Source organism: Hemiscyllium ocellatum, chromosome 23 (assembly GCF_020745735.1).
Source record: "Hemiscyllium ocellatum isolate sHemOce1 chromosome 23, sHemOce1.pat.X.cur, whole genome shotgun sequence".
NCBI lineage: Eukaryota > Metazoa > Chordata > Chondrichthyes > Orectolobiformes > Hemiscylliidae > Hemiscyllium > Hemiscyllium ocellatum.
The window spans coordinates 5,441,763-5,457,597 of NC_083423.1; the positions used below are offsets into that span (position 1 = coordinate 5,441,763).

The following is a 15,835-nucleotide window of genomic DNA, read 5'->3' on the forward strand; positions in this document are numbered from 1 at the left end:
TAACCTCTTGAGCTAGTTCCATAATTCAATGAGATCATGGCTGATCTTGTTAGTGTTAAATCTGAAACAACTAATCTAGCAAACAGTCATTTGTGGAAGAGAATTCCAAATCTCTCCCACCCTTTGTGTGTAGAATTCCTTCCTAACATCTCTCCTCAATGCTCTGGCCATAATTCTTAAACAACGTCCCCTAGATCTGGAATCCCCAACCAATGGAAATAGATAATCTTTTCTGTTAGCAACCTGAAGGCTTTGATCAGAACGCCCATTAACCTTATAAATTCAAGAGAAAACAGGCCTGATTTATATAATCTCTCTTCAAAGCTCTGACTCAAAAGAGTGGCATGGTGGGTCAGTGGTTAGCACTACTGCCTCACAGCGCCAGGGATCAGAGTTCAATTCCAGCCTTGGGCTACTGTCTGCGTGGAGTTGGCACATTCTCTCAAGTGTCTGCATTGGTTTCCCCTGGGTGCTCCAGTTTCCTCCCACAATCCAAAGATGTGCAAGTTAGGTGAATTGGCTATGCTAAATTGCACATAGTGTTCAGGGATAAATAGATTAGGTGCATTAGTTAGGGATAAATGTAGAGCAATAGGGTAGGGGAATGGATTTGGGTGGGTTACTCTTTGGAGGGTCAGTGCAGACACGTTGGGCCAAATGGTCTGTTTCCACACTGTAGGGATTCCATGATTAACCCCGAAAGCGCAGATATCATTCTTGTAAACCTATGTTATACTCCTTGGAAAGGACAATAAATACTTCCTAAGATGTGGTGCCCAGATTTGCTTACAGTACTCCAAGTAGGTTTAACCGGGATTTTATAAGGCTGGAGCATAACTTCTGTGTTCTTGTATTCCAGTCCTTCAGATATAAAGGCCAGCATTCTATTTATCTTCTTGATTTTTTTTTGCCCTTGTTCCTAGCATTTTAAAGGTCTATCCACCTGAACCCCCAAGTCATTTTGGGTATCCATTGTATTTAATTTCATACCATCTAGAAATCGATTTTTTTTTGGTCCAAATCGATAACCTCACATTTGCTAATGTTGAGCTCAACCTGCCAGTTTTGCTCCCTCACCTAGTCAATCAACATTTCTGCAATTTTATGCTATTGTGTGGTCAGCAATTTTGGACAGATGACTTTTGATGTCATTATCTAGTCTGTCTTAATTGACAATTTCACATGATACTCAATTTGCCAGATGTTTGTCCATTCGCTTAACTATCTAAATCCCGTTGTAGCCTCATGTCCTCTTCGCAATTTACTTTCTTTGTGTCGTCAGCAAATTTAGCAACCACAGCTTTAATTATTTCCTGTAGAACATTCATACAAATTGTAAAAGTTGAGGCTTCAGCACTGATTCCTGTGACACACCAATCATTACATTTTTCCAACCAGAAAGTGACCCATTTATGATATACTATGTTCTCAATTAACTATCAATCTTTTATCTGCCACTAAGTTACCTCATACACCATGAGCTTTTATCTTCCTCAATAACCTTCATAATTAAGAATTGAGCAGAAGGATTATGCTTAATGTAATCCATTGTTGTAACATGGAAGCAAATCACAAAGTTAGACACATCTTCAAATACTGAGCCATTTGCAGATATCATACATACATTGTTAGAGCTCTGTGATGTAATCTTCTTAATGATAACTGCAAAGGTAACCCAGTCTGTATCCTCCAGCTTTTCAAGTTTCGAACGCAATTGGGAGACCCGGATCAGCTTTCGGCCATGCATCTTTCTCTCCATCTCTGTCGATGAAACAATGGGGTTCCTGGTGAAAGAAGTAACATTACAACTTTATTTCACTGTTAGTGTTCAATTTACTGGAGTAAGTATATTAGTGAAAGTCACAGTGACAGAGACCAATTTGAATGTCTCAGAACATAGACATCTTGAAAGTCAGCAACAACTTTGAATTGTAACCAGTGCCCTGAAGGTTGCTTTAGTGATCCCGCAAACTAGGTGCCAAACCAATTTGTTGAATGAGATGCATATTAGAATATTTCAAGGTTGGACAGCATAAATGCAAGTTCACTCTTCTTGTGGATAGTGCTCCATCTAGTGAAAATGTGAAAGGCTGGAAAAAATTATTTAAACCAACAACAGAATTTTAACATAAATTTTGAGAAAGGGAACTAAATAAAACAGAAAATCCCTGGGAATCACTCAAAATAAAATATGCTGACTGAGTAGTTTCACGTTCAAGCAGATTTTGTTTCAGACGCCCAGTGATTACTAACCTTTTAGTTCCACAATTTCTGTTCAAACTGACAACCTTCCCAATTTTCTACCAAACTTTCACCGGACACAGCTTTGTGCCAATTATAAATTGCTAGTGCAAAGGAGGCCATTTGGTCCATTGGGTTGCATTGGCTCTCCAAATGAACACTACGACTCTTTGCTGCTTGCCAACCTGTTCCCAGGAACAATGAACATTGTTCCTCTTAAAATAATAATTTAATGCCTTTCTGAATGCATTGAATGAAGCTGCCTCCATCACAATTCCAGGCAGAGCACTCCACACCTGAATCACATGCTGGGTAAAAAAGTTATCTCACACATCACATTTGCTTCTTTTGTAAACTATATTAAGTTTGTGCCATCTCATTCTTGATTCTTTCACGATTGGGAACAGTCTCTCCCTACCAGCTCTGTCCTCATGATTTTGCATCAGTCAAATCTGCTCTTAGTTTTCTGCTCTTCAAGGAAAACTGTCACAATTTCAGCAATCTATTACTATAACTGATGGTTCTCATCCCTGGAACCATTCCCATGAAACTCTGCACTTTCTCATGTATTCACATCCCCCTTCCTCCAGTGTGATGCTCAGATCTGTGCACAATACTCCAGTTTAAGTCTAACTCCTATCTTATTCCTCGTTCATGGAATGATAGCACTGCTACCTAGTCCAGCATTTATCATCCACCCTCAAGAGATTAAGAGTCAACCACACTGCTGTGGATCTGAAATATAGGCAGGCCAAACTAGGTAAGGATGGTAGATCTCCTCCCTTAAATCAGATTTTTAATAACAATCGGCGATGGTTACATTGTTGCCATTCAGCTAGTTTATTATTAGATATTTTCAGTGAATTCAAATATCTGCTCTGCTGGGATTTCTCCAGAACTCTTATAATCAGCGCTACTAATAAAGTCTTGGATGCTATATGCTTTATTAACTGTTCTTGCCAGCTATCCTACAACCTTTTAATGACTTTTACACATATACATTCATGTCTCTCTGTTCCTGCACACCTTTCAGAGTTGTCTCTTTTACTTTGTACTTTCTAAGTTCTTTCTACTAAAATGTATCATTTCACAACTCTTCACATTGAACTTCACTTGCCATCTATCTTCCACATGAACAACTTGCCAATGGTCTTTTGAAATCGTACACTGTATTGCTCAAAGTTTACAACATTTCTCAGTTCTGTACTGTCAACAAACTTTGAAATTACCCCAGTACATCAATTTTCCATGGCTGACATTAAAAAGCTGTTTAAAATTAAAATCCATTCCATTTAATTCATACTGTGTATATTTTAATGCTCAAGTTATTGCTTGACCGTGCATGCAAACTCAACATTTGGATTCTTTCAACTTATCAAATTACAGCAGAGAAGTTCCACAATACTGATAACATTGGATATCTGCTTTGGAAAGTAATACTTTTTGCATATGAATCTCCTTTAAAAGAAAATGGTCTGTTTTTCAGAGATCTGTTAATAAACTCTGCCCTTAAATATGATAGCATGTTCTGTTAGGTGACTGACATTCATGCCACTCTCTTTATGGATCACAAAGAGGAATGCAGTCATCCACACTCAAACAATGAGATGCTACCAACAGGAATTTAACTCATTAAGTTTGCAGGGTAATCTGTCACAGCATGTAGAAATGTCTGAGCAAATCTCTCTAAATTAGTGAGTGCAGTCATCAACTGAAAGACCAAAATGTGGATTTTTAATATTCAGAGGCATTCAGGAGTAAACATCAATTACCCTCTACAAATAAAATTGAAAGAAAGAATTATTTTCATTTGCAAGCAAATATTTGCATTTTCAACATTGTACTGCACTTTACCTTTAAAAGGCACACAAACATAACAAAAATATTGGGAAATGCGTAAACAATTCAAGTTTATTTGTTATACTGTTTGGCTACCTCAAAAGACACAGAGGACACTGTCAAATATAACGAGGGAAGTGGAGTAATTTTTCAGCAAAAAACCCAAGTAAAGAAGCAATGACATTTAACATTCTAGAAAGAAACCACATTATTCAGAAACAATTACTGTACCTCAGCCTCAAGCCAGAGAATTTATCCACAGCTATGCCTGAATTTGTGGACTTTGAGGTTCCTGGCCTTTCGTAATCTTCTTCTGCTGCAGGAAATCCCTGATGCATGGTATTGGATTTGTTGCTGGTTTTGAGCGGCTGAAGTACCTGCCTACTTCCAGGCTGTGTTTGGATCGGATCTCTTATCTTTGTGACTGGTAGAAGAATATCATTAAATGCAACCTCCTGCTATTAAAATCATAAATCAATAGACACAACATATATTACTTTTGAAGTGTATTGCTTGAGATTCAAAGGCAACCACTCCTTCCACTGACAGAGATGGTTCAGCATCCCATCCAAATTAGGATTTCTTGTTGTAGAGGTTCCTCTTCTCCAGTGTATGCATCACTCTCACTGTCGTTTCAGAACTTTTCCACCTTTAAAAAGCTCTCTATCCACCTTCATCAAAGGAGTATCTTTGAACATGTACGTGCACTACAGTACTAAACATTATATACAGCATTAGAGAGATATAGCACAGAGACTTGTCCGCGCCAAGCATCCTAAATCTGACCGAGTCCCATTTGCCAGCATTTGGCCTATATCCCTTTAAACCTTTCCTATTCATGTACCCATCCAGATGCCTTTTAAATGTTGTAATTGTACCTGCCTCCACAACTTCCTCTGGCAGCTCATTGCAGACATGCACTACCCCCTTCTCACCTTAAACTTAAGCCCTCTAATTTTGGACTCTCCAAGCCTAGGACAACGATGTTTGCTATTCACCCGATCCACATTCCTCACTATTACATTCATCAGTATGATACTAAATCATATCCAAATAGAGAAATGCTGACCCTGTTTAGACTACTTACTAAATACGATTTGGTAAATAGTACAAATGAAAAATTACATAACATATATAGCACTTCACCAGAATACTAACACAATGATATAATTTCCATATAACAATGTCCATTATGTCCTGTAACATATAACAGATACCTATTTTAGAATCATTTAATTTAATTTTAACATTGCAATATATTTTATTAAATTAAGAAATAGGAGTATAAGAAACAGATTATCTGGAGAATAATTGACATCTTGCAGTTTTACATTGGTGCCCAAATTGATTCAGTTGTCCAACGTTTACTTCAAAGATTTCCATTTGGTGATTAACACACAAAGCATACCTGTAACTGCTGTCCCTGTTTGTCATCGTCTAATAGTTACATAGATAAGAATCAGAGACAGCAATCCACAGGAGGTGGATACCTGAGTTGCAGTTCAGGCTTTAAAAGAAAATTCTGTCAAGACTTCAATGGAAAGCTGATGAAATGTATAGGGAAATATTAACTTCACAAAAATAACTGAAAAACGTCATTGCTTTACAGATGTTTAAAATATATCCAAGTGGTCCAATGTGACAATTTTTTTAACAATAGAGTAAAATCTATCACTATTTCAACTATATATCAAATTTGAAATAGCTAAATTAGCAACTACCTAGCATCCTATAAAAAAAGATACAACTTGCATCGTTCAAAGATAATTATTCATATAACACAAGTAGATGCAGGCATCTTCAGACAATTCGTTTGTATAGCTCCAGGGGTAACAACCTGCAACAAGGTGAAAAAGCAGGGCCTCCATGAACTACTGTAGCAGATTGAAACTGTGCCGTTGGCATCATTTCATACCACACCCTAACAATCTAATCAATAGACACCCTGTCCTTGAGAGGAAAATAAAATCCAAAATACTTCATTTTTTAAGGCTTGAGCAAAGCAACTGCCTAGACAACTCTTCAGCATTTTTACTTTAATGCTATCCTGCCTCAGTTTGGGTTGTAAAGTATACAATACGTGCTCCATTAAGAATGAAGAAAATGTCAAATTGATAACTTTAGTCTGGTCAGCAATGGATTTTGTTCAAACATATGCAGGCTTCTGCTACTGAGTGCGTTAAAACAGGCAGTTTACAGAATAAAATGCTGGGTCTATTCAGTTTAGAAGTGCACACATTTTGGGCTGATTTGATAAAGAGTTAAATAAACGAACTGGAAGGTCTTGTTGTGCAATGGGTAATATGCCTGCCTCAGAACCAGAAGCTCGGAGTTTCAATCCCACCTTAGAACTTGATGGCCAAGAACCATGCATACATAACACAGACAAACAGGTCAAGCATCATCCTGCAAATCTTTCTAACACAAGGCAAGTGGCAAAAGTTGGAGATTCCTGGTCAGCAATGCAATGGAAGTACATTTGGAGTCTCCACCGTCATTATCCATTGTTACAAGATGCATGTTGTACTCAGGCTAACACACTACACTACTGCAAATGAATTCAAGTGTTGCTATTGCACAATCTCAATTTAATATCTGGGAATTACATTACTATCTTGGGGATAGATATAAAGCTTATCCAAGGAGTAGAGACTACACATTAGATTGTTCTTCCCTTCTCAGTGATTAATGAGCCTTGGAAGTGTATTATCAGCCTGCGCTATTATTCAGCAAACCCGTTCACAAAAAGTAAAAGAGAAAGAGATGGATCAACTTTACAATAGGTAAGTGTAGCACCACAATCTATATATAATCTATAATCTTCTTCACTAGTTTACCTATCAAAGAGGGTTGGACAGGCTTTTCCAGATTCTGCATCTCAAACAGGTCTTGGGTTTTTGGCAAATGCAAGGCTGCTGGTAGTTAGAGGTTTTCTAACCACATTGCCTCCCACATGACAGCAACATGAGGCAGGCCCTAATGGACCAGATAGTGTTTTGATGCTTGCAATTTTTGCATATTTGTATATAAATATAATTTCAATAAACAAGAAATTGGTGGATCAATTACCTGCTGTTGGATTTGTAGGTTCATGGGCGGTGCGAGACTTAGTTTTCAACAAGCCATTTTTAGGATTGGGAGTGGGCATACACAGAGCTTCCTGAAAAGATGTGCTTTCTTTTATACTCTGAGTAGTACATGCACCTTTACCTGTTGAAATGATAACAGTTAAAATAAAACAACTTTAAAATGAGTAAATAAAAGTCTATGATTGGAACAGTGAAAAAAGTAACAGGAATAGAGCCACTAAGAGAGCCTTTGGACCAGCATTCCTTAGCAGGAAAACTTCACAGTCAATTTAATGCACAAGTGCATCCTCTATTTTTGCGCAGTATCAGGATCCACTATATTGGTATGGTCAGTACATTCAATGATAAGCCCTGCTGTTACATGAATTGGTTCCGACTTGGATTAAAATTCTATCTAAATTACGAGGTCAAAGTTTGATTTCTGAAAAATGTCGATTTTCCTGCAACCTCCAAGTCACAGTGTAAATTAATCATGAATTTTATACCAACTTGTGCAAGTTGAAACTTCTAAATGCCTAACAGAACAAAGTGGCCATGCAAAAATGGAATTAAAACAGAGCAGTAAGTTTTGCTAACAGGCTTATGCTCCCACATGAAGATTGCAGTGTTCCAATCATGAATCTATCCAATTTATAATTTAAAGTACTGCAAAACGCCTCCAAATAGATAAATTTCAAGTCATATCTGCAAAGATGCCAGAGGAAAATTAAACTGCATCTATGGGCTGTATACCAATTTCCACAAACAGTAGTTTGGCAGCTGCTGATGTAATAAAGTAATATGAGGTATCGAGAAACTGAAAAGCTTTTGCACCGTTTCACTCAGTCAGGTTTCCTTTACAGGGACCACTCAATAAGCTCCTCAGCATGCCATCTTACACTTGCACATTACCTGGTGTTTTCAGCTTGTTTTCAGGTGAGGTTTTTGCAGATCGAACGACAGATTTTGGACCACCTGCAACCTTGGCAAATTCCCTCTGTAACTTTTCCATCTGTTCCTTCATCTGTTCCAGTTCAGCTTTGTTTAATAAAAAGGATACTTAAGGAGCCATCTCAAATGACATAAATATAAATTTTATTTGATTTGCAAAGAGTTTAGTATTTATGAATTCATCTTCTGTCTGTTCAATGCAAAGCAATCTCCATAAAACAGAAAACTTTCCCATGACAGCTTCTGATCAGTGATGGAAAATAAATGTAACTTCATGAGTTTTACTCAAGATGCATACACATGTTGAATACTTCGTTGCAATTATGCAAGAAAAAGTGTATTTGCTCCTGCTATTCATTCTTTTACAGCAGATACTACAGGATTTACTTGTCTTGCATATCAATATTCAGAATAATCATTGTATAAACAGGAATATCACAAGGAGTCTCATTTTGAAACATAGAAATTCATATTCCAATTATCTAAAACGACAATAAAACTGCAAAATATTGCTAGATTTCATGTGGCAGATACACTAAATATTTTTGTTTATCGCAGAGTCATAGAGGTGTACAGCATAGAAACAGACCCTTCAGTCCAACCCATTCATGCCAATGAGATATCCCAACCCAATCTAGTCTCACCTGCCAGCACCCCGCCCATATCCCTCCGAACCCTTCCTATTCATATACCCATCCAAATGCATCTTAAATGTTGCAATTGTACCATCCTCCACCACTTCCTCTGGCAGCTCATTCCATACACGTACCACCCTCTGTGTGAAACGGCTGCTCCGTAGGTTTCTTTTATATCTTTCCCCTCTCACCTAAACCTATGCCCTCTAGTTCTGAACTCCCGACCCCAGGGAAAAGACTTTGCCTATTTATCCTATCCATGCCCCTCATAATTTTGTAAACCTCTATAAGGTCCCCCCTCAGCCTCTGACACTCCAGGGAAAACAGCCCCAACATGTTCAGCCTCTCCCCATAGCTCAAATCCTCCAATCCTGGCAACATCCTTCCAAGTTTCACAACATCTTTCTGATCGGAAGGAGACCAGAATTGCACGCAATATTCCAACAGTGGCCTAACAAATGTCCTGTACAGCTGCAACATGATCTCCCAACTCCTGTACTCAATACTCTGACCAATAAAAGAAAGCATACCAAACGCCTTCTTCACTACCCTATCTACCTGCGACTCGACTTTCAAGGAGCTATGAACCTGCACTCCAAGGTCTCTTTGTTCAGCAACACTCCCTAGGACCTTACCATTAAGTGTATAAGTCCTGCTAAGATTTGCTTTCCCAAAATGCAGCACCTTGCATTTATCTGAATTAAACTCTATCTGCCACCTCTCAGCCCATCGGGTCAAGATCCTGTTGTAATCCGAGGTAACCCTCTTGTCTGTCCACTACACCTCTGATTTTAGTGTCATCTGCAAACTTACTAACTGTACCTCTTATGCTCGCATCCAAATCATTTATGTAAATGACAAAAAGTAGAGGATACAGCACCGATCCTTGTGGCACTCTACTGGTCACAGGCCTCCAGTCTGAAAAACAATCCTCCACCACCATCTTCTATCTTTGAGCCAGTTCCGTATCCATGTGGCTAGTTCTCCCTGTATTCCATGAGATCTAACCTTGCTAACCAATCTCCCATGGGAACCTTGTCAAACGCCTTACTGAAGTCCATATAGATCACATCTACCGCTCTGCACTCATCAATCCTCTTTGTTACTTCTTCAAACTCAATCGTTTGTGAGACAGGATTTCCCACGCCCAAAGCCGTGTTGACTATCCCTAATTAGTGCTTGCCTTTCCAAATACATGTACATTCCGTCCCTCAGGATTCCCTCCAACAACTTGCCCACCACTGAGGTCAGGCTTACCAGTCTATAGTTCCCTGGCTTATCCATAATCAGTCCTTGCCTTTCCAAATACATATACATCCTGTCCCTCAGGATTCCCTCCAACAACTTATCCACCACCAATGTCAGGCTCACTAGTCTATACTCCCCTGGCTTGTCCTTACCACACTTCTTAAACAGTGGCACCACGTTAGCCAACCTCCAGTCTTCCAGCTCCTCACCTGTGACTATCGATGATACAAATATCTCAGCAAGAGGCCCAGCAATCACTTCTCTAGCTTCCCACAGAGTTCTAGGGTTCCTGGGGATTTATCCATCCTTACTTGTTTCAAGACATCCAGCACTTCCTCCTCTGTAATATGGAGATTTTGCAAGATGCCACCATCTATTTCCCTACAATCTATATCTTCCATATCCTTTTCCACAGTAAATACTGATGCAAAATACTTGTTTAGTATCTCCCCCGTTTTCTGTGCTCCACACAAAAGCCGCCTTGCTGATCTTTGAGGGGGCCAATTCTCTCTCTAGTTACCCTTTTGTCCTCAATGTATTTGTAAAAACTCTTTGGATTCTCCTTAATTCTATTTGCCAAAGCTATCTCATGCCCCCTTTTTACCCTCCTGATTTCCCTCTTAAGTATACTCCTACTTTATTAACATCATCAAAACAGATTTCTATCCCTAAAGGACATTAGTGAACCAGATGGGATTTTATAACAATTGATAAAAGTTTCATGGTCACTAGTAGTTTTTAAATACAGGATTTTATTCATTGAACTTAAACGCCACCACCAGTAACGGTGGGGTTTGAACCGTTGTCCCCAGAGTATTAGACTGAGCCACTGGAGTACTTTCCCAGTGACATACTACAGTATTTCCCTGTATGGGGGAAATTATTAGTTTATCAATGTGTTTTGTTGCCAACAGAGAAAAAAAGTCACAGCTTATTGTACTGAACTTGCTTGATTTTCAGCTCATGCAGCACTAGTTAAATTATCAAATAGATCACAGGCCCCTGATTTTCCTATCCTGTTGTTCTTTCAAATGTCCTTCCTTAGCAGCAGTAATCCAATCTTGTCTTTTTTTGGATAGGCTGCAGTTAGAAAAACAAATATAGTAGTGTATTAATTGCAAAATACCTTCCAATTCAACTTTTGATTTTTCTGTCTTTTGATGAGAAATGAGGCATGGTTGGTCAGTTCTCTCCAATGCAATTGCTTCACTCTCCTCCTCTTCTTCCTCCATCATGTCTTCCACATCTCCAAAGAGAGCACTGATTTCCATAGCCTGACCATTGTCCTCATCATCTCCATCAAACAGCTCATCCCATTCATCAGCATTATCAAGCGATCTCTGCTCTACATTCTGTTCATCCTGAGAACATCCTGCAATTGTCGTTATTTGTTCCTCATTATCATCCAGAAGAGATGCCAGTAGAGCCAGATCTTCAGTACCTGTCACCAAGATACATACAAATCAAGAGTTGCAGCTTGGGTTCTAATTTCAAAACCAATCCAGCTTTAAGTATAACACAAAGCACCGTGGATGCTGGAAACCTGAAAGAAAAACAGAAATTGCTGGAAAAACTCTGAAGAAGGATCACTGGACTTTAAATGTTATCTCTGCTTTCTCTCACCACTGCTACCACTGCAGTTTCTCCAACCATTTCTGTTTTTGCTGCACCTTAACATATATTTTTCTAGCAAAACTTTGGAAATGCAATTTGTTTTTAAAAAGCACAGAATCATTTCAATGTTAGAATGCTATCAATTCGAATGCTCTTACCTTCCATATTATGACAATATTATGGCTGTGACTTCAGAAAATGCTGTCACACTGAAAATTGAAAACAAGTAACAAGAATGAAAACAACTTACTCTGAATAAATCATAAACACAATCCCAGAGCATTTTGTGGATTAACTAACAAACTACTGGATTTCCACTCTGCGGAATGATTTGAAGGTGTCTTGGTTCTGGATAGGAATAGGCTGCAGATTCACCCGGATTCAAGGCTCAGTTACACAGTAACTCTGTTCTAGTGCTGGGTCCATAAAGTGGAGGGCGATTTGGAACAAGAAAGTCTATGTCAGTCTCTCCCCCCCTGTCCCGGTGTGTGTGATTGTGTATAATAGGTATTAACTCTTCAACAATTACCTCAGTCTCTCACCCCTGTCCCGATGAATAAAAAACTCTATAATAATTACCTCACTGTCTCTCCCCTAATATATTATATACATATTAACTCTATAATAATTACCTCACTGTCTCTCCCCTAATATATTATATACATATTAACTCTATAATAATTACCTCAGGGTCTCTCCGCCGGTTTTCGCTCGTTTCCCTTTGGCGCCAAAACATTAAACAGCGTCACCCGATGATGTCATCACGCTCCACTCCAAGGTCCCGCCCACTGGTAGACTCGATCACCGAGGGAGCGGACCACCCGGGGACGGGATCACCGAGTGACTGGATCACTGAGGGAGCGGACCACCGAGGGAGTGAACCACCCAGGGACTGGATCACCGAGGGAGCAGACCACACGGGGACTGGATCACCGAGGAAGCGGACCACCTGGGGACTGGATCACCCAAGGACTGGATTACTGAGGAAGCAGACCATCCAGGGACTGGATCACTGAGGAAGCAGACCACCTGCATCTGGATCACCGGTGGACTGGATTGCCGAGGGAGCGGATCACCTGTGCGCTAGATCACCAAGACAGCAGATCACCTGAACACTGGATTGTTGAGGGAGCAGATTACTCAGAAACTGGAGACTCGATTGCTGAGAGAACAGATTGCCTGGGGATTGGATCACCCCAAGAACAGATCACTGGACGCAGGATGTCCAAAGGCTGGGTTATTTGATTGGTAGATCACCCAAGGCATGTGGATTGTCCAGGAATCACATTGACCAGGTGTGGATGACCAAGAGAGTAGATCAACTGGGGGCTGGAATGTAAAGAGTGTGGATCACAGGGGATTGGGTCACCCTTGAGATAGCATCACCCAATGGTGGTCAGAAGAATGGATCCCATGGAGACCAAAGAGCCACCAAGGACGTGGCTCACTTCGGGAGTTGATTACATGGAGTGTGGATAGTCTGGTGACAATCTCTTAGTGACCAGTTCATTTAGGGAGCAAATGATTGGTATACTGGATCACCAGGAGTATGTTTGACTCAGGGACTGGATCACTAGGGGAGTGGATCACATGGGCATTGGAACATCCAGACACTGGATCACCAGGAAAAGTTAACATCTGATCGCCTAGGCTCTCGATCCAGTGAAGATTGGGTCACAGAGAGGAGATCACCTCTAGAGTGGATTGCACTTTGAAAACTGATTGAAAACTATATCGCTTATACCAGAATTACATAATGGAACAGAGAGAAAGGATCATAAAGAATAGGTCACATTCAAATAGAGTGAACAGAGTTATTGATCCAGAAATTCCAATCAGGAACGCCGCCACCTGCAACTTCCCCTCCAAACCAGTGACTACCTCTATTTGGAAATATCAGGTCGAAATTCTACACCCTCCCTGATAGCATTGTGGGACAACCTATTGTAGCAGTTCAAGAATGCAGTTCACCCCCTTCTTCTCAAAGGGCAGATAGAGATGGGCAGTAGATGCTGGCCCAGCCAGTGCTGCCCACACCCCATGAATGAATTAAAAATTCAGAATTCCTATTATTGACCTTGATCAGATTTTTAAAGAAAGATACATTTTAGACTACTTCCAGTCTACAAATTCCTGGACAGGAAACTTCGGTTGCAAAACAGCGGAGATCTGTCCAGGAATGCTTGGGGAAAGTGAGGACTGTAGATGCTGGAGATCAGAGTTGATAGTGTGGTGTTGGAAGCTTGAAGCCAGCAGAGGATCATTATCAAAATCATGTTCAGTTTTCCGACATTGTGATCTGTGATTTAAATGTTCAGCAGCATAGCCAGTGCTGTGAATGGGTGAGTATATAAGCTAAAGGTATATAGCTTATACCTATATATAAGTATATAGAGAATGGGTACATGGGTCAGGATTGGCAGTGAGGAAGAAGAGTTCAGCAAGGTACCAGGGGTGGGAGGGTGGGTGTAAGAATGGGTAGAATTCCAGATTAGTGGCTGAAGGGTTAGGGTGAGTTGAATAGTTGGGTGAAAGAGTCTTGCAGGGAGTGGGACAGAGTTGGACTGAGGGGGTTCATGAGGCCAGGGTGGGGTTAGATGTAAGGTTTGATTTATCTCTGGAGATGAAGGACATCAAGAGATCAGGGAAAGTGGGACTGAGTTGGATTATCAGCCATGATTTAATCGCATAGCAGGCTGAATGGCCTGTTGTTTGTAATCACATGAAGTAGATCACAGAGATTAGGTCATAAGAGATGAGTTATCAGACAATTACAAGGAGTGGATCATAAATTGGATCATTCTAGGTCACAGACACTGGGCCATGCACTGATATGGACTGGATCAGAGACCAAATCACAAAGTGGATTGTAAAAAATCCCAGACTTGATCTTTTATAGTGGATAACAAGTGGAAGACACAGATCATGTAAAATGGGTCACACAAACAACATTGCACAGACCACAGAAATTGAATCATCAAATCACAGGCTTGCTATCACAACCTCTCTTTCACTCCTGTTAGCGGTTCTCTTCTTTACCCCCGCACTACCACCTAACTGCAGCAGTGCTTATTTTTTCCCCAGCACCCATGGTGTGTGTGTGCAGGTGATTGCCAGATTATATTTTTTTAAAAAAATGTTCTGACACTTTTTTTTAAACCCCTACACTAACTGCGGTAGTGCTTATATTTTCCCCAGCACCCATGTTGTGTGTGTGCAGGTGTGAGACACAGTGAGAGACACAAGGTGTACGAATCTTTATTCAATTTCCACCACCAGGAAGATAGGAAAACACCCGAGTGGCCAGTGACAAGCAGTACCCCTCTGTTAACGGTTTTCAGTTACAGCCATCGAACAGGGATAGGCTGCATGTACAATGCATTGCACTTGCCCCTGATGCATAAGCAAATACCTACATAACAAGTAGCAAGTGATCGCCATCTGAATAAAAAGACTTGAAATTGAGACAATGCCTTTCCTGGCCACAAGACCTTCCGAGAGGCTTTTGAAGTTTAGTCAGGAAACATGGTAGCTAATTTGCACAAAGGAAGTTCCAACAAATAATAACATGAGGAGGAGCAGATCATGTATTTTCTAAATGATCACTGAGTACTAAGGAGTCCTTTTTCGTTAAATTTCTAAATTTGCAGATAACACCATATGCTGTGTAGGACAGAAATACTGGATAGCCCGTTTGAGGGGGAGTGTAACAAATTACAGGATACTAACAAACTTGCAGAATATAATTGGAAAATTGGAATTTCAATGTCGATAAATTAAAAATGTTAGATTTTGGCAAGAAAAAATAAGCAGACTGGTTACTGCCAAGAGAACAAGAATTTGATTGGGGTTGATGGGCACAGGGACCTGGGAATACAAGTACACAAATCACAGTAAGTGGTGACACAGGATAACAGGTCATAGAGAAAAAAAATATCAAACCAAGCACCAAGGTTTACTTATAGGGGAAAGCAAAGCACCACAAATGCTGGAGAAACTCCGCAGGAAGCATCTGTAGAGAGAGAAACAGTTAAAGGACCAAGACCAATTACTACTCTTTGGAACCCTGGATTCTGGGATTTCAATACTATTCGTAAATATATGCAAACAGTGGAGGAGGACAAACGTGAAGGTGGGAAGTGGATGAACAGGCTGCCTCACATTTTTCTTGAGAACTCAAGTGTGATTCACTGGAGGTCTTTATGCATTCATAAACAGATGTGAAGAATCTGTTTTACC

At 40.1% G+C, this 15,835-nt stretch overlaps 1 protein-coding gene across 1 annotated transcript in view; it reads right to left on the bottom strand.

The window, feature by feature from the left end:
- The window catches only part of mcm10 (minichromosome maintenance 10 replication initiation factor), a 53,650-nt gene extending 41,308 nt beyond the window's left edge, over positions 1–12,342 (bottom strand). Inside the window, exons 1-7 of the mRNA XM_060843085.1 lie at positions 12,282–12,342; positions 11,755–11,805; positions 11,109–11,423; positions 8,061–8,186; positions 7,150–7,290; positions 4,312–4,504; positions 1,625–1,784 (exon numbers count right to left, since the gene is read on the bottom strand). Of these exons, the coding sequence (XP_060699068.1) occupies positions 1,625–1,784; positions 4,312–4,504; positions 7,150–7,290; positions 8,061–8,186; positions 11,109–11,423; positions 11,755–11,761 (942 nt within the window). The 5' untranslated portion in view covers positions 11,762–11,805; positions 12,282–12,342. The remainder of the gene's footprint in view (positions 1–1,624; positions 1,785–4,311; positions 4,505–7,149; positions 7,291–8,060; positions 8,187–11,108; positions 11,424–11,754; positions 11,806–12,281) is intronic.
- Between the last annotated feature and the right edge of the window lie 3,493 nt (positions 12,343–15,835).